Below are 18,125 nucleotides of genomic sequence, written 5' to 3'. Positions count from 1 at the left end.
CACTTAGTGATACCTATGTTTCTATTCAAGTCAGTTGAAGATAAATTTTGATCTCACCTTCTAAAAATATGTAGTCTCTTACTGAGGTTTCAAGTTTGGCTGAGATTCTTGTTAAAACAAGGAATCCTAGCTAGTATTAACTGTGGTTTAATGTTGATGTTTTCCTTTAAATATATTTGTCAAGGGACAGTGAGGGCAGGGTGTGTGTATGTGACTCCTGATACCTCTCCTGTGGTTAAAAAGGAGTGAGCCTTCATTTGCCTTGGCTCCTGTCCAATATACCATGTGCTTAATAGGATCATAGATCTACTGACTTCATTTTGGTAAGAAGTGTTGCTGAATATAAGTAAAGCCATTTTCTCACTGGCTGTTTTTGCATGTTTTAATTTGCTTAGTTTTGTTTATACTTCTATTAACAGGTAATAGAAGCATCTTAACACCCTTCACTTTTCATTGTTATGGGCAGACATATGCACTCTTTCTAGGGAGTAAATCCCACTGAAATCTATGGAATTTAGTTCTGAGTAAACGTGCATAGATTTTTGCTGTTAGCAACTTACCTTGCAAGCAAGCAAACTAATAGTACCCTGAACAAATGTTTGTCTGTTCCACAAGTCTGTGGGAAGTGTTTCCTCTGCCTCTTTCACCTCTGTGGTTTTGTGAAAGCTACAAAGCTGCTACACTAGTCTAATCCTACAAACTGTATTAGTGCATATCTGCTTGGCAGCCTTGTTGCAGGGTGCAAAGCACACCAAGTTCTGATTATAGCTCATAATTCTGAATATTCCTGTCAGTTTTCTGTTTAAGCAAATATGTTTGAACTGTTATTGTTTTATATGGTATAATGCCATTGCCCCATGTTTTAAATTGCTTATTTACTAAAGAAAAAGAAGCCCCAAAGTTTCAACCATATTGCATGGCTGAAAGTTTAAACTGACCTTGTGTGTTCAAGTGCAGTCATTCCATACTATGTGGGTCAAGACTAAAAATAAACCTGCTTTTTTTGTATGCCCATTCCTATTCCTACTGGAGTCATTAAAGGTTTTCTTTGACTACTTTGGAAGGAGGATTTCAGGAAGAGTTAACAAGTATGTATACTGTGTGACTTATTAATATAGTGCCACTAATTTTTTCCCCTCCTGTAGCTTCTAGTTCTGTTGCTGGGGCTGTGGGCATGACTACCTCTGGTGAAAGTGAATCGGATGATTCTGAGATGGGGAGATTGCAAGGTACAAACTAAGAGGCTTATGTTACACTCATGACTACAGTAAATAAATATTAACACAGCTTTTAGATTTGTTCTAAAATGTTAAGGATTTTTAATGCTGCACTTTTATATTCTTTGGGAAGGAAATGTAGATCAGTCAGCATTAATTTCCCTGGACTTGTATGTCTTTTTTCACTCCTTCTACTCCAGTTTCTACTCTGATTATTGATGGCATATCACTTAAGTGAAATCTTCATGGTTAAAATAAAAAAATAAAACTTTTGAGGTGAGAAGGTTGGAAATGGCATTGGGTGATATCCAGCTAAATTGTTCTTTTGAGTAGACAGAACTAAGTTAGAATAGATTGATTGAAATAAATGTACATAGATTACAATGGGTCTGCTTATCACTGGATGTTGCCCATTCTGATTTCTGGAACTGCATTTGCCGTCATACACTGTAAAGTCAAAGTTTCATTGTTGGAAGGAACAGCTTTTATGGTGATTATAAAATGTTTTATCTTTTTGTTTGGTCTAGCGCTGCATCCTCTAAAGACTGGCTTCGTTATCTTCTAGGTGGTAGTTGGCAGTCCTTGCTCTTAATTTTTTTTTCTTTTTAGAAGAGCAAAGAGGATTCAACTGCTTTTTGTCCTTAATAGAAACCTTTAGCTGTCTTAAGTAGTACCATTAATAGGTATTGGAACTTTCATTTTCAATCAGAATAAATAGGTTTTCTAAGTTTTCGTTGTTTTAAGTAGGTGTTCAAGTGGGATGTATGCTAGTAATTATTTTAAACTCGTACTGCTTTCAAGGCTTGGGGCCGTTACATGCATAAATGCATGTAAAATATTGCTTCTAAGTTAGCAGTTCTAGCTCGGCCCATATTAATATTCTTCACTGCACTCAGATCTTGATTAGAATTGGCTCACTATTGTTATGGTGTAGGGTTTAATCATACTAATAATCTGTGCTACAACATTGAAAGTCTGTGATATGAATTATAAATTATGGTGCTGTTTCATGAGTTTCAAATAAGTTATATGTATATTTTTGTCTCTAGCCCTGTTGGAAGCTAGAGGTCTTCCTCCACATCTGTTTGGTCCTCTTGGTCCTCGAATGTCGCAACTTTTTCATCGGACAATTGGAAGTGGAGCTAGTAAGTAAGCAAGCTGCTTCATCCAGGAAGTTTCTGGAATTACTACTCTTGGGAAGTTTGTCCCTCCTCAGCCTCATAGCTTCTTGAAGACTACTTCTAAGACTAAATTCTCAGAATACTTAGATCTTGTACTGTAACTTTTATTAACAAGTAAAAAAACAAAAACATCCTATTAACTGGCTTTTGTCAAACCTCCACATTTGTGGATTTCTTCATAATCACTTGAATTATATTTATTGCAGCCGAAGGGAAACATATTTAAAGCAACCTGTTTAAACAACTACTTCTTTCTAGACTTGAATCACAGGGTCTGGATGATCCTTTCTCTGTCTCTTAAGCCAAGTGAAATCTGGGGTTTTTGTCTACATGCACAGCACTTTCACCATGATTCAACCATTAATCCTTTTCCAGCTTCACAATGTGACTTAGGATTTTGACTTGTTCCATATGTGGTGGGCATCATTTTATGATTTGGACAAAGGGGGAAACTTTAGTGCAGTAAAAACAAGGTTGACCTTTAACATTCCTGCCAAATAATGTTTTATCATCCCAAGTAGTTGGATTGAAAAGTAATAACCACTGCTTACGAGGGGTCCAAAGGACACACACCCTGCCCCATCTCCAAATTAGCTTTTGGGTAACATTTTGGCTGCTATTGGCATGGGGGCACCATGCTTGACAGTGTCTTGTGCTCAAACTAAGCACTGAGATGGACACAATGCTGTAATGTCATTGTATGATTTAGAGTGGCTGAAAACCTATTAGGACACACAGACACAACACACACCTGATACTTTGTTCATTCTGCATACATTGGCTATGGTTGGCGTGGGATGGTGTATTGCACATGATTATTTCTCTGGATTGGATGCCAGTTCTGTGCCATCTTACATGGAAGCTTGTCTTTGATTGTACAAGGCTTTTTTTAGGTATATGATTTGTGGTGGCTCAGAGCTTGGGGTGTACACCCCCAGTTCTTCATTTCTAAACACTTTGGCGCTTATTGGAATTGGAGTGCCACGCTTGACACTTTCTTGTGCCAGAAAGAATCATTGGGATGTACCTAATTCAGTACTGTCTTCTAGCAAACACTTCCTGGAGTTGTGGGTGGGTGATTGGAGACATGGGTGCACATTCCCAATTTCACTGGCTATTGTTGACTAAGGGGTGCCATGTTTGACAGTGTCCAAGAGTCACTTCCTATTTGGTTGGACCATGGCCCCTTCTAAGGAATCTGAACAACCACATGGACCCACAGGGAGGGCCTGCAATGCTAGGAACAGTTGTCCCCATCTGTCCTGTAGTAAGGTCAGCCTGACAGCTGGGAATGAAAAGTACCCATCTTCAACCTTTAGTATGTTGTTTTTTTTATGCTTATCTGGTTGTTCGCTCAAATAATTGCTTTTGCAGGAATCCTAAAGTTTAAATGTGTTTTTCACTATTTTTATTGTACTTGATGGTTAATTAGAGGCTTTCTGGTTTAATAGTGGTTCACAGTGCAGTGGTTCACAGTTAAATCCCCATTTAATAAACCAACATTCTCCAAACACAGCCTCTGCATAGGTAATTAAATATTTCTACAGTGATTCAGTCCATTGACCAAGGTGGTTTACATTTTCTAAGCTTTCCTAAATTAGGAAGATGTATCTACTTACCTTGCTGTTAGAAGTTTCATCAGTAGCTCTGTATTTTAAGTAAATGATGCATATGTTAACAGAAACACTAGCCTATGACATATCCAGACTTAGATGTACGCCCAGTCTATTGACACTGTGAAACTTTGACTGGTGAGATGCAGTTCAGAAACACATTGTTCTCTAATCTCTCATGATTGATTAAAACTGCATATTTTGACTAAAGGTTTTTTGTTGTTGGTTCTTCACTGTGGAGGGTGTACCATGAAGAAGAAAAGTTTTTGAATGTTTAAAACAGAATCGGGATCCTCTCAAAGTTTTGCCACTGTAATTATTCAAGTATAATGACACAACAGTACAGCATAACAGCCTAATTCTCTACAGTTAGGCAATTCTCTACAGTTGGCATAGGAAGACAATATACAATTCAGCTTAATGTCCTCCGGGGAGGCATCTGTCATTTGGCATCAGTTCATCACTAGAAAGCCTGAAGTACAGAAAGCTACAAGTGCAGTATTAGCAGGAGTGAGAAGAGGCTTAACTGTGTGTGTCTCAATTGCAGGTGAATTTGGAACTTAATTTTGAATAGTGATTCAGAACTATGTGCCCATAGATCTACCAGGTTTTGATCAGGTTGAGAACTCTGCTAGCTAAAAAAATGATCTTAAATTGTCTTTCTATTTCTGTTCCTATCTTATCAGGATGGATTCAGTTTGCACTATCTCTTGAATATTATAGTGCATTTCGGTAGCTTAAAGCACATACTGTTGGTTTATTTGGTAGCTGTAATCTAATAACATTTAAATATCAACAAAGATGCATATAAATGCAGCATTACTGACTTCCTGCTTTCATATTTATGATAGGCAGCTAATGAAAATGCCTTGTCTCTCCTAATCAAGTATGATAATATATTGTGGAAGTGGAAGATTTAAGCTTTCAAAATCCCCAATTTTTCTAGGTTCTAAAGCTCAGCAACTTCTACAGGGGCTCCAGGCTACTGATGAAAGCCAGCAATTACAGTCTGTGATTGAAATGTGTCAGTTGTTGGTCATGGGGAATGAAGAAACTTTGGGAGGATTTCCAGTCAAGAGTGTTGTGCCAGCTCTGGTAAGGACCAGTCTTCACTCATTCATTTGAACATGTAATGTATTATCCACTGTGTTTTCATGAAGAAGTAAATGCTTCAATTCTCTCTAAATGTTTTAGAGCAGTATGTTTCACCAATGGCATTGGCAAAAAGTGACATTTTTAAAGAAACAGCAAATTACTGATTGTGTTTCAGACAACTAGGGAATAAATGTGCATCTTGTCTAGCCATTCTGAGATCCAGTGTAGGGGGTAGGGGTTTGTATTTGAACTGGATAGACATGGGTTCAAATTTTTGCTCAGGCATGAAGCTGTGTGGGTGGTCTTGAGCAAGTCTCTCTCAGCTTAACCTATCTCATAAGGCAGGCATAGGCAAACTCCAGCCCTCCAGATGTTTGGGACTACATTTCCAAGCATCCCTGCCCACTGGTCCTGTTAGCTAGGAATGATGGGAATTGTAGATTCAGCACACTTATAAATTACTAGAATTTAGAGAAATTGTTCTTGCAAGCTGACTCATCCTTTCGTATTGTTTGCAGATAACATTGCTGCAGATGGAGCACAATTTTGACATTGTAAGTATTTCATGCACACTTTGTTAAATGCAGCTTCAGGTAAATCTCAAAGCAGGCTTTGCTAGTTTGCACATTCTAGATAGCATTGTTAGATCAATAGCTGCTGGTCATGGTGGCTATATGCTAGGTCCAGTACAAGAGGCAGAATGCCTTGTGATAACCACTTCCTAGGGAACAACAGTAGGGAAGACCTATTACTTTTATCCTCTACTTTTGTAGGCTTCTTATATGCATCTGGTAGGTTATGGTGGGAAACAAAATTCTAGACTAGATAGGTTTTGAACTGCTCTAGCAGGGCTCTTACGTTCTTATATCTTTTAATAGATGAATCATGCTTGTCGAGCCTTAACCTATATGATGGAAGCACTTCCCAGATCATCTGCTGTTGTAGTAGATGCAATTCCGGTTTTTTTGGAAAAGGTAATGCTGTTAACTAACTTTATGAACTTAACATTTGTTGTAACATAATGTCTTATGAAGCAGTACAAAGAGTAATTTTTCTCAACCTGGTATAAAGTTTTAAGATGGACTCCAACACCTGAAAAAAAAGAGGATTTACTTGTTTCTTTTAGCTGCTTTTAGTTCCCTAACATTTCTAGCCGTCTGATTGTATTTATGAACAAATATGATAGCATAGCAGGTATGTATATATGTTATACATGAGCGATGCATGACCTTCAGATATCGTTCCCTGTCCCTGGAATCTAGTGCCAGTTCTAAAACCATTCTAGAGATGAAAGGCCTAGCTTTATATTGTTTATGCATGTTCTGGGGCCTGTAAATCCTATTGGCAGCACTGGTGTCTCCTGTCCCTGGGGTCTCAAAAGTCCATGATTATGGGACTTGTTCTCTCCCCTGTCCCAGTTGCTGGATGGCTGCCACACCCTGCTGGCAGCTCTTGCCTTTGCATAAAATTTGCCAGCGGAAACTAAAAGAACTGGGACTTGTAGTTCTTGACAGAGCATTTAATGTAGTGTGGTACATTGTCACTTAAAACAAAGTCCGCAAACGCACACACTCTTCTAGGGGGCCTTGGGCCAGAAGCACCTCACTGTTTAGGATGTTGCTTCTGTTCATGTTTCTGGTTGGCTCTAGCAATATCTGGACACTGTATAGAGAACATAGGTTTCTTCTTGGTAACAGGCTTGCAAGCCTGGACTAATGGGCCTGGGTAAAGTGTTTGCTTCTGTCCTACCCATAGCCCTGTAAGCTGAATACATCAAAGCCAGAAGTTAGGCTGAGTTTACAGAACATTCATTTGAGTAGTCAAATGTATTTGGCAAAGTGTAAATTTAAAGACACAGCCAGTTCCAGTAATCCTGAATTTTCTGTTCAGTCTGCTCTGGAGGATTCAAGAACACTGTAAATTTCAGTGCTGTGGTTGAGTTAAATCAGATATAATAATAATAATATAAAAAAATGAAATAAAGATAGGTAGTAGTAGTAGTATGGGGTAAAATGTTACAATTTGGAAATGGTTTGTATAATACTGTACACAAATACTGGACAATCCCATTTTCTTTCCATGTGATTAAGTAAGGAATCGGAATGAAGCACACCGTTGTTGTATAAAATAAATGTATATCTATAGTGTAGGGTACATAACGAGCAATTTAATTACTGTTATATAATACTTAAGCTTTTGAGTGAATATAAAGTTATATTATAAAGTGTGCATGTTTAAAGGTAATGGAAACTATTAAAGTATGGTTCAAAATTTGAGCATTGGGAAATGATTGACAGCATAGATCAATTTCTAATCTTGTTTCATATCACTTTAAAAACTAAATAAATTGCTTTTATTTGTTCTAGCTGCAAGTTATTCAGTGTATTGATGTGGCAGAGCAGGCACTCACTGCCTTGGAGATGTTATCACGCAGACATAGTAAAGCTATTCTGCAGGCAGTAAGTATTTCTTCTGATTAAAAAAAGGGGGCTATTTTTAATCTTCATTGTTACCAGAGTTTTAAAGAGCACTTGCTCCAAGAAACTTCTGTATCTCTCCTGATGATCTAAAGTCCTCTCTTTGCTTGAACTAGTTTTGTGTGTTTTGTATTATAGGGAGGCTTAGCAGACTGTCTGCTGTATCTGGAATTTTTCAGCATAAATGCCCAGAGGAATGCACTAGCTATTGCTGCCAACTGCTGCCAGAGCATCACTCCTGATGAGTTTCACTTTGTTGCAGATTCTCTGCCATTGCTTACACAAAGACTAACCCACCAGGTCAGAAACTGTCTGGGTCAGCTATCTTCTAATTGTTCTGATATGTGAATCTTAGATTGATCTACATGTGCTGTGGAGAAATTTCACCGGACCTTAATGGTAGTACAGCCCCCTAAAGGAGATAATATCAATATATTTCCATAGCCAAAATTAAGTAGTTTGTCCCAGTTCTTGGGTTGTGATTCTTGGTTGTGTATTAGCTTGACTAGGTCCTTTTTTATGCTTTCTCAGTTAACTCTGCCGAACACTGTAATAGGACAATTCCAGGATTGCAATTCTTGATGTACCTGCATGCCAAATCTTGTATATTGAAATGTAATACTTGTTTTCAATTTCTTAGGACAAAAAGTCAGTAGAAAGCACTTGCCTCTGTTTTGCACGCCTAGTGGACAACTTCCAACACGAGGAGGTAGCATCTATTTTCTGTCTTCAGCATAATGTTGAAAAAAGGTTTTGACCAAATGATACTTAAAACCCTCTTTCTTTCCTTTGAAGAATCTCCTCCAGCAAGTTGCCTCTAAGGATTTGCTCACAAATATTCAGCAGCTCCTAGTAGTGACTCCTCCAATTCTGAGCTCAGGGATGTTCATCATGGTGGTGCGCATGTTTTCCCTTATGTGCTCCAACTGTCCTACACTAGCAGTTCAACTTATGAAGCAAAGTAAGTGCATGCATATGTTCTTAGCGTTCTGTTTACTAGATGTCATAGTGTCTGTAGGACTGGCAAATAGTTAAATGCCTGCTGCTGCTGCAGCTTCATTAACATATAGCACACTCTCCATTTCTCTCCAAGAAAATGTCATTCCACAGGGCAACCAAAGCTGTTTCATTGCAAAATCTAGGCATGAAAGCTGAGTGAGATGAATTGAGAACACAAAATTGAGTAAAGCTTTTCCCTTGAATAGCAACTGCCACTGGGTAATTTCTAGTAATTCTACAAAACTCAAAAGATAGCAAGCTACTGGATCTTTAAAAAATAGATAAATAGTGGGATCCTGCAATGAGCAGCTTCTGTTCTGCTTGTACAGCAAATATTTCTCAGATTTTCATTTCAGCTCTAACTTTTTAGTAACAAAACATGTTTTCAAGTCTGCAACGTGACAACATACATTTGTAGTTGAAGGCTTAAACAAGATAGCTGAACCAGAATTTCAGAATTTTGGTTCACATGTTGTTTCTAATGAGAAAAATGTCTCTATCTTGTCATTTAGTAAAATTACACATTGCTTTCCAAATCTGGTGCTTGTGACTATCCTTGGTGTACTCTTGACACAGTAAACTGAGATGCATCACTTAGAAGTGTGTGTGTGTGTGTGTGTTCACCATATGAAAAGGGCAAAACAAGCACATGGAGACAAAGAAGCATGCTTAGAGAAATGTGGAGCTCTGGCACAGATCAGCAGCAGATGGCGTGGTCAGGAGGTGGCACTTACGACTGCCTAGTAGCAGAGTTGTGGTTGCTTGCGTGGATGGAGAATGGGAGGGGCAAAGCAGGAGGGAAGTTGCTGCTGTGTGAACACACTGGTAGAGCTGCTTCTGTTGGTGCATTGGCACAATGCCAACCTCGCTCATGGTAAGCAGCAGTAACTCTCCTGCCCAAAGATGGGCAGGTGCGCTCGCCTCCCCTCCCCATCTCATACTGATTTAGATGCAACTCTGTCTTGACAGTAGATCTGACAGATTTCACACTGTACAGAACTATATTTTCTATACTATTTGCAATCCTAGTCAACAGTGGGGTGGGGAGAGGGAATGAGCTGTAGGCTCCAATTACAGCCAATCAATTCCGTTGTGCTAATTAATGCACTGGTTTCTCTTTCCCTCACCCTAACAAATGCCTGTAATGTTCACTAGGGACCCTGGGCTCCTGGTGACCCCCAAAGTCGTTGCTAAGGACCCAATATCAGTTTTACTTTGTGTAAAGTTGCCAGCATCAACCTATAGTATAAAGAGTCAGAAGATTTTTCCATTTCCCCCCCAGGGTGAAATATACCTCCCCAGGCACACACACTTGAAGGCTTATGCTTTAGAGAGGATCATGTGTGCAGTATGGTTTTGGGTTGCTTTCAGTTACTGTTACTGTGTACACTTAATTCTTGCAATAGAAATACACACTAAGTGCATTCTTCTTGGGATTGCTCCATTCTGAGAGCATTCTTTAATGCTTACTACAGACATGGCAGAGTAACATTGTGATTGATTGTTTATGCTTAAAGATATTGCAGAAACTCTTCACTTTCTTCTTTGTGGAGCCTCCAATGGAAGTTGTCAGGAACAAATTGACCTTGTTCCAAGAAGCCCTCAAGAACTGTACGAGCTTACATCACTTATCTGGTAAGGCTCTTTTTTTGGGGGGGGGGGTGAGTTTTTCTTTCAGGAATGAGATCCCATTTCGTAATACACTGGCATGAAGCCTAGCATTACACAAAAATCTGCTGTTAATTTTTTTTGTTTGTTTTTGCTCTTTTCAGTGAATTGATGCCTTGCTTACCGAAAGAAGGAATTTTTGCTGTTGACACCATGCTAAAGAAAGGAAACGCACAGAACACAGATGGTGCAATATGGCAATGGCGAGATGACAGAGGTCTTTGGCATCCCTATAACAGAATTGATAGCCGGATAATTGAGGTAGTAACCCACACACCCCTGTATAAGGAAAGACATTGCTTACTGTTCACTCTTGTAAATGTATACATTGGTTAACAATTATTAATCAAATTTTAGCTATGAAATGGAAATCATCTCCTCAGGCTAGGTTAATTTTGAAGCTTATGTATAGTCATTTTCATGAAATGGTGGATATTTTTTTCCGACTTAGCTGAATATATCCATTAAAATAGTTTCCTTGCTGATACTGTATAGTACAGGGTGAAAACTTTGGAATGTTAATTTTAAACTTGTAGTCCACAAAAAATAAATTCAAGCAAGTGTTTAGGGTAGCTTGCAATATGAAATCAGGACAATTAAACCATAAAGCAGGCAAAAAACCATTTTTAAAACCTTATTTGTGGCATGGCCCATATATGAGGCTGTTACCAACGCTTTCATTTTGTGCCCATTTTATCCCTCAGCAGCGGGGAACACGGTATCTTCATTTATGTAAACTCAAAACTCATACAGAGTTTAAACTTACATATTTGTCTTCAGGCAGCTCATCAGGTTGGTGAAGATGAAATAAGTCTGTCTACGCTGGGGCGTGTTTATACAATTGACTTTAATTCTATGCAGCAGATCAATGAGGATACTGGAACAGCACGTGCCATTCAGAGAAAACCTAACCCTCTAGCCAATACCAACACTAGTAAGTACTATTTTAAAAATAGTTCCCACATTTTGCTTTTGTAATTAAGGCATGTCTCCTGTATAAAGTTTAGTGTCATTCAGATACCTATCATAAGGAACAAGATCCTATTTAGGGCCACATGCTTTCTAATATGTAACGATGAGAATTTAATGTGTGCCCAGTTTCCACTCTGTCCCTTTAAGAGTGTGAAAATTAGGTAAATGAATTTAAATTCAGATTCTCGTTGATTTCTCTGCACCTTTCAATACCATCAATAATGGTATTCCTTTGAAGTGACTTTGTGGGTTGTTGGTGGGAGGTACTGTTTTGCAGTGGTTCCACTTCTCCCCGCAAGCCTGCTACCAGACAGTAGCAATGGGCAATTTTTGTTGCACCCTGTGGGATCTGTACTGTCCCTCCTGCTATATGAAGCTGCAGGGAACTGTCACGAGAGGATTTTGAGGATGACACCTAGCTTTCTCTCCCCATAGCATCTGAATCAGGAGAGGCTATGCCAGTGCTGGACTGGTGCTGGATAAAGGTCAATAAACTGAAATTTGAATGCTAATAAAATGGAGCCCACAGTGGGTTGGTGTTCATGCATTGGTTTCTCCTAGACTGGATTGACGCAATGCACTCTTTGTGGGGTTTCCCTTGGGCTTGATCCAGAAGCTGCAGTTAGCGCAGAATGCTGCAGCATGACTGCTGACAGGAGTGAGTCCTTGTCAACATATAGCACCTCTGCTCAGAGATCTGCACTGGTTGTCAATTTGCTTGTTGGATCAAGTTCAAGCTGTTACTGTTATCATAATAAAGCCCTTAACAACTTGGGACTGGTTTACCTACGAGAAGGCCTTGCCCTACATGTGCCCACTCAACCATTTCAATCTGTGGAATTGGCACTACTACATTTGTAGTAGTAATACATTTGCATTTGTAAGAACTTGATCATTTGGTGTGGTAGCATGTTCACTTCAGAACTCCTTGCCTATTGAGATCAAAGCAAGCTCCTTCACTGTACTCTTTTCAGTGCCTGCTAAAAACATCCTTGTTTAGACAAGCCTACCCAGCTGTTTTTAAACATGATAGTGATTTTTTTTCTTGGTTGTATTGTTTCATCTTTTTGTAAACCACTTTGAGGTTTCTTCACAACCAAGTGGTGTGTATAAATTTTATGAAATAAATAAATAGTACTTCCTGGTACATTTTTTTTGTGTGTAAATTTTATGCTAGTATGTTACCTTGAGGGGTTTAGGCTGGATAAAATTAAACAACGTACCATTCCTTGATATTTAATGGTCAAGTTATTTTCCTGTAGGTGGACATCCAGAATCAAAGAAGGATGATGCTCGAGCACAGTTAATGAAAGAAGACCCAGAACTGGCTAAATCTTTCATTAAAACCTTATTTGGTGTTCTCTATGAAGTGTACAGTTCTTCAGCTGGACCTGCAGTAAGACACAAGTGCCTTAGAGCAATTCTTAGGATAATTTATTTTGCTGATGCTGAACTTCTGAAGGATGTGCTGAAAAATCATGCAGTATCAAGGTAATTGTTATGCGCACTTTGATGCAAAACCTATTCTGAATGATATTGTGATGAGTCAGATTCTTAACCTAGCAGTTCACTTGACTAAAACAAGAGTCTCAAAATGCAAACTGCCTCTTAAGATATCTGGTTACCACTTGAGGCTTCTGTGTTTAGCTGTGATTGCCATTGTGTTCTCTAAGAAATGAAAGGCACAGCGTTTTTAATTAATGAATATCCATTGTTCATTAACTATAACTGCTTTCTAAATTGCGTATATGCAATGGATGTGTGTGCTTTTTTTTCTTTTTTACAGTGACAAAATCCCAAAATGCTCATTATATGGCAATTGGTCTTCAAATGAGCTATTGACTGATTTGCTTGTTGACCAAGGAGAAAAAGTAGATACCAGACAAAATAATTTTAAAAACCTATTCGTAAACAGAAAACTTAAACCCCAGGATTTGTTGCACATCGTGGTTGTCTGTGTGAAAGCAACAAGTCAGGCGTGTTGCCATGCAGTGTGTGAAATTGATCTCACGGTACCAGGAATATAACATTCCTTCCCACTTTCAGCAACCTGCCCAGTACTGAAAATGTCCTCATTTGTGTATGCAAAATGTAAATGAAGCTGCTTTCATCTTGCTGAATTTTGTTTGTCTTCATTTTCTCTTGCAGTCATATAGCCTCTATGCTGTCAAGTCAAGACCTTAAGATAGTAGTTGGAGCCCTTCAAATGGCAGAGATCTTAATGCAAAAGTTACCTGATATTTTCAGTGTTTACTTCAGAAGAGAAGGTAATGGCAGAAGTTAGATTCATGTGTAGCTCTTCATGTGCCTTGTTGTATTGTTAAAAATATGTGCATAGGAGCCAACTCCTAGGGGCCGAGGACCCTTTGCCCCTCCCCAATAAAATATTGGATTGGGCAGCCCCCCCAAAAAAGTTAATGAGTGTTTCTATTCAAATGGTGTGCACGTTCAAGGTCTTGTGATAGATTATGCAAGGCGGGACATATCCCCCCCCTCAAATTTCATTCAAGTTGGCACCCCTGGTCATGTGTTTTGAACAAGCAAACCACATTGAAATATGTGTGTCTTTGTCACTGAAGGTTATCTTTCTTTTTTAAAAAGGTGTAATGCACCAGGTGAAAAATCTTGCAGAATCGGAGGCTTTGCTGACAAGTCCCCCCAAAGCATGCACTAATGGCTCAGGAACGCTGGGTGCTACTACAACAATAAGCACTGGAACAGCCACTGCTGCTAGCAATGCAGCCGCAGACTTAGGCTCTCCAAGCTTACAGCACAGCAGGGAAGACTCTCTGGACCTGAGTCCACAGGGGTGAGTGTGTTTGACTTGGTCTGTGAACAAAACGCTACTAATGGCATTGCTGAGAAATAGGTTGAGGTCCCACATTAGAATGCTTTCTTTGACAGACATATTAAAATAATCTGAGGCGTCTGCTAAATTGGAAGAAAAATGCTAACATACCAGTTTATTAGTTGAGATTATTATAATTTAAAATCCAGGTTGGTTCAAATATATTACAGTTTGGTTCAAATGTATTGTATCAGGCCTGATATATGTATGACATGTGCATTTTTTAACATTTGACAGTCGATTAAGTGATGTTCTGAAGAGAAAAAGATTGCCAAAACGTGGGCCCCGGCGGCCAAAGTATTCACCTCCCAGAGATGATGACAAAGTAGACAATCAAGGTAAGTGTCTGTTGAAATTGCATAACGGGTATAATAAATCAAATATTGTGGCTACTTAAGAAGCAGTGCTGTACAGTCCTCAGAAAAGAAAGTTTTCTAGTTCTGAACATGCCCTAAATGCCTAGATGTTGGCAGACTTGTAAAATTAATATTTCCAAATCAAAGCAATGACATTGCATTTTGAGCAACTGAATGAACTGATATATTTTTGACCGGAAGCTTCTTGTTTTGGCACAAATGTTTGAAGTGGCTTTGATTAGATTATTAGAATATGCAAATAGAAGTAAATTTTTGTTGTTTCTGGAAATCAAAGTTTTCATTAAATGCAGAAGAAGCTATCTGCTTAAAGTGAAGGCTGCTGCTGATTCCTACCCCCAAGCAACCCCCCCCCCCCTTTATAGGTAGGTGATGATACCTCCTGGCTGTCACTGAAGTTCAGTTTCCTTGATTTTATTTGCTTCCTTTGGCTGTGTCTTTGTGTGTAATGTTCTTTTTCTGCTTCTGCTGTGACCATTCTTTCTGTAAAAAGAAAGGTGGAGAATATTAAGCTTTTTTAAAATTTGAGATGAATCCATTAAAAACAGTGCTGGTGACCTTTTAGTAGTGTGTGGACACATAATAAAATAGATGCACATAGCAGCTTTAGAATTGATGTATGTATGTGTACACATTTGATCTCTAAACATTTAAGTGTCTTTAAATCACTTTGAAGATGCACCTGATAATATTTTATTCCACAATTGGGAGCTGTAATTGCTTATCTCATAGCTTTGCTTAGGAGGAAAACATGACATGCATTAAAAGGGAGCAGAACTCTGAATGTTGGTGACTTTTAATGCCAATTGGTAAAGCTTAAGACTTTTTAAAGCTTAAACTTGAAACTTTCTCTCCCATTCTCTTTTTCCAAAAGCTAAAAGCCCTACAGCTACTCAATCTCCTAAATCTTCCTTCTTGGCAAGTTTGAATCCTAAAACCTGGGGAAGATTAAGCACACAGTCCAATAGCAACAACATTGAACCAGCACGTACAGCAGGTGTGAGTGGTCTGGCAAGAGCTGCCTCAAAGGACACAATATCCAACAACAGGTATAATCATACTTCACTACACAAAACTCCATTCAGTGAAGCCTATAGTGGCCCAGTTCACATGCCATGGTAAACCAGAGTTAATGGTTTACTATGAACATTGATCTTGGTCACATTCTCCTGCAGAACAGGCCATGATTCCTGGCTTAGCATTGTGTTCAAACCAATGTTTGTTTTTAATCAAACTGCAATCTTGTAACCAAGGTTTGTTCTTGGCAACAGATCAAACACCCACAGTAAGCCCAGGCACCATGACCTGTTTCTCCAGCTTGCTGGTGGGGAGGACCAAAGTGATCCAGATCAGCATGTTCACAGTAAACTGTTAACTATAGTAAGCCCAGGCACCATGACCTGTTTCTCCAGCTTGCTGGTGGGGAGGACCAAAGTGATCCAGATCAGCATGTTCACAGTAAACTGTTAACTATAGTAAGCCCAGGCACCATGACCTGTTTCTCCAGCTTGCTGGTGGGGAGGACCAAAGTGATCCAGATCAGCATGTTCACAGTAAACTGTTAACTATAGTAAGCCCAGGCACCATGACCTGTTTCTCCAGCTTGCTGGTGGGGAGGACCAAAGTGATCCAGATCAGCATGTTCACAGTAAACTGTTAACTATAGTAAGCCCAGGCACCATGACCTGTTTCTCCAGCTTGCTGGTGGGGAGGACCAAAGTGATCCAGATCAGCATGTTCACAGTAAACTGTTAACTATAGTTTACTATGACATGCAAAAAAAGTTTAATATAGATTACCCGTGTTGTCTGTGGCAGCTTAGTCTTGGTTTTAATAGAAAATTTTGGTAGGAGAGGATGATGAAGAACTTCAAGCTGGGACAGAACGTGCCAAAATGAAGTTTACAGAATAGGGAGTAAAAGTATATGTATGGAAGGCAGAGGATAAATTCTTAAAATCATAGGACAAGCAGAGTAGAGGGAGATGAGTTTACAGGGACAATGAAGTTATACTCATGAGCGATCTGGATAAAGTAACTGTCTATATTTAACAAACCTGGACTAAAGTGCAATGGGAGTTCTTTTTGGTGGGAAGAAAATTCTTGGCCTTGCAGCTTTTCCTACCTCCGAGACTTCTTTGCACTATGAAAATGTACTCAAATTGTGCAGGGCAGTTGTGCTTAGTATGCCAATGTTAAGTGTTCAATATATTAAACTGTACATTTCTTGTAGAGAGAAAATTAAGGGTTGGATTAAAGAGCAAGCCCACAAATTTGTGGAGCGTTATTTTAGCTCTGAGAACATGGATGGAAGCAACCCTGCACTAAATGTGTTACAGAGACTTTGCACTGCAACTGAACAACTCAACCTTCAGGTTAGAATATCTTTTTAATCTATATTGGAATGAGAGGACAAACTTTTCACAGGAAGAACAAATAGTTTAATACTACTTAGAATGTACACATGGATAAGCCCAAGCCTTTTCTGCCTTTATTTATTTATTAAAATAGCGAGGTCATCAGTGCTTATTGCATCCAGCTTTCTAAGCTTCAGAAGTTGTCTGTTTAAAAGCCATTGGTGTCACTAACTTTTCCATTTTGTAGTTCTTCTATGTTGGAGCGTATATTGGTATGTTGTCACTGCCAATTTATGTATGTCCAGTGCCTTATGATACAATAAGAACCACTACATTTTTGTTACAAAAACAATTTCATAACTGAAGTAAGCCCAGTAATCTTCAAATAGTGCTCCCTGAGCATTGTAACTATATGAATATTGGGACACAATCCTTAGAGTGGGTGATGGATGCAGTTTTACACACAGAGGATTCAATAGATGTTTATGTAACTTGGTGGGGAGGGGAGAGGGTATAATAGATTTGGACATCTAATATGGTGGATTGCAACTCCCATTATCCTGTATAGCCACGCTGTCTGGGGCTGATGGCAGTTGGGCAACATCTGAAGGACACCACTTTAGCTACCCCGTGGTAAATTCGTGGTGGTGATCTAGCATGCTGCCATGTGCATGTGTAGAAGGTCAGTGAGCAGGGGACTCTTAAAAGTGTGCCCAGCTCTGCTTTTAGGATGGATGATGTCCTAAATCTTAAAGATTGCTGGAATTTTAAAAGGCGATGAACGTGCAGCCAGCAAGTTGTACAATACAGTCAAGCAGTGTGCTAGTGCATGCAGCTTGCGCTCTCTTCAGATATAGCAGGTACAACAAATGAAGAAGGAATAGTTCAGCGTGATGCCCAAATGCGGAATTCTAGTTGGTTGGTTTGACTTCCAAACAAGCCATGATTTGTTGTTCAACAAATTTAGGACCAACAGACCAGAATCCTGCATTTAGACATTATGCTAAGCTATCACAACCTGATTTTTGTTCTGCCTGCTTATGTGAAGAGAAGCGGAGTGGGCTTCATGCAGTAGCTCACTGCTTGATCATATCATAGTTCAAGTTATTTGGGATTCCTGGCTTACCGTTATGTGCAGAGTCAGTATTTCACTGTTTTAAAAGGCCCTCCTTACATAATTTTCTCACACAGCTACATAGTCAGTGTTCCTGCATGGTGGTATTGGCATAAAACTAGCATTTTCAAACATCAGCTAGTTTTAAAAGTTCTTTGGCGCTCATTTAGCGATGATCATATCCTGTTTGGTAAGCAGATATCAAGCCACAG

General features: G+C 39.1%; 1 protein-coding gene across 4 annotated transcripts in view; it reads left to right on the top strand.

Moving 5' to 3' along the window:
- TRIP12 (thyroid hormone receptor interactor 12) overlaps nt 1-18,125 on the top strand; it is a 69,666-nt gene that overhangs the window by 33,094 nt on the left and 18,447 nt on the right. For 2 of the 4 annotated variants that reach the window (XM_053390134.1, XM_053390133.1), the window contains exons 7-24: nt 1,146-1,229; nt 2,267-2,362; nt 4,958-5,106; nt 5,625-5,660; nt 5,985-6,080; nt 7,473-7,565; nt 7,722-7,883; nt 8,224-8,292; nt 8,379-8,544; nt 10,100-10,217; nt 10,355-10,511; nt 11,112-11,184; nt 12,485-12,713; nt 13,371-13,489; nt 13,824-14,031; nt 14,308-14,408; nt 15,319-15,493; nt 16,676-16,817. In XM_053390134.1, coding sequence (XP_053246109.1) covers nt 1,146-1,229; nt 2,267-2,362; nt 4,958-5,106; nt 5,625-5,660; nt 5,985-6,080; nt 7,473-7,565; nt 7,722-7,883; nt 8,224-8,292; nt 8,379-8,544; nt 10,100-10,217; nt 10,355-10,511; nt 11,112-11,184; nt 12,485-12,713; nt 13,371-13,489; nt 13,824-14,031; nt 14,308-14,408; nt 15,319-15,493; nt 16,676-16,817 — 2,273 coding nt within the window. Of the gene's footprint in view, nt 1-1,145; nt 1,230-2,266; nt 2,363-4,957; nt 5,107-5,624; nt 5,661-5,984; nt 6,081-7,472; nt 7,566-7,721; nt 7,884-8,223; nt 8,293-8,378; nt 8,545-10,099; nt 10,218-10,354; nt 10,512-11,030; nt 11,185-12,484; nt 12,714-13,370; nt 13,490-13,823; nt 14,032-14,307; nt 14,409-15,318; nt 15,494-16,675; nt 16,818-18,125 lie in introns of all 4 variants that reach the window. The other 2 variants (XM_053390132.1, XM_053390131.1) reach the window with 1 other exon arrangement.

Source organism: Podarcis raffonei, chromosome 5 (assembly GCF_027172205.1).
Source record: "Podarcis raffonei isolate rPodRaf1 chromosome 5, rPodRaf1.pri, whole genome shotgun sequence".
Classification (NCBI taxonomy): Eukaryota; Metazoa; Chordata; class Lepidosauria; order Squamata; family Lacertidae; genus Podarcis; species Podarcis raffonei.
Note: the sequence above shows the minus strand (reverse complement) of the source record. Positions and strands in the feature narration are given on the sequence as shown.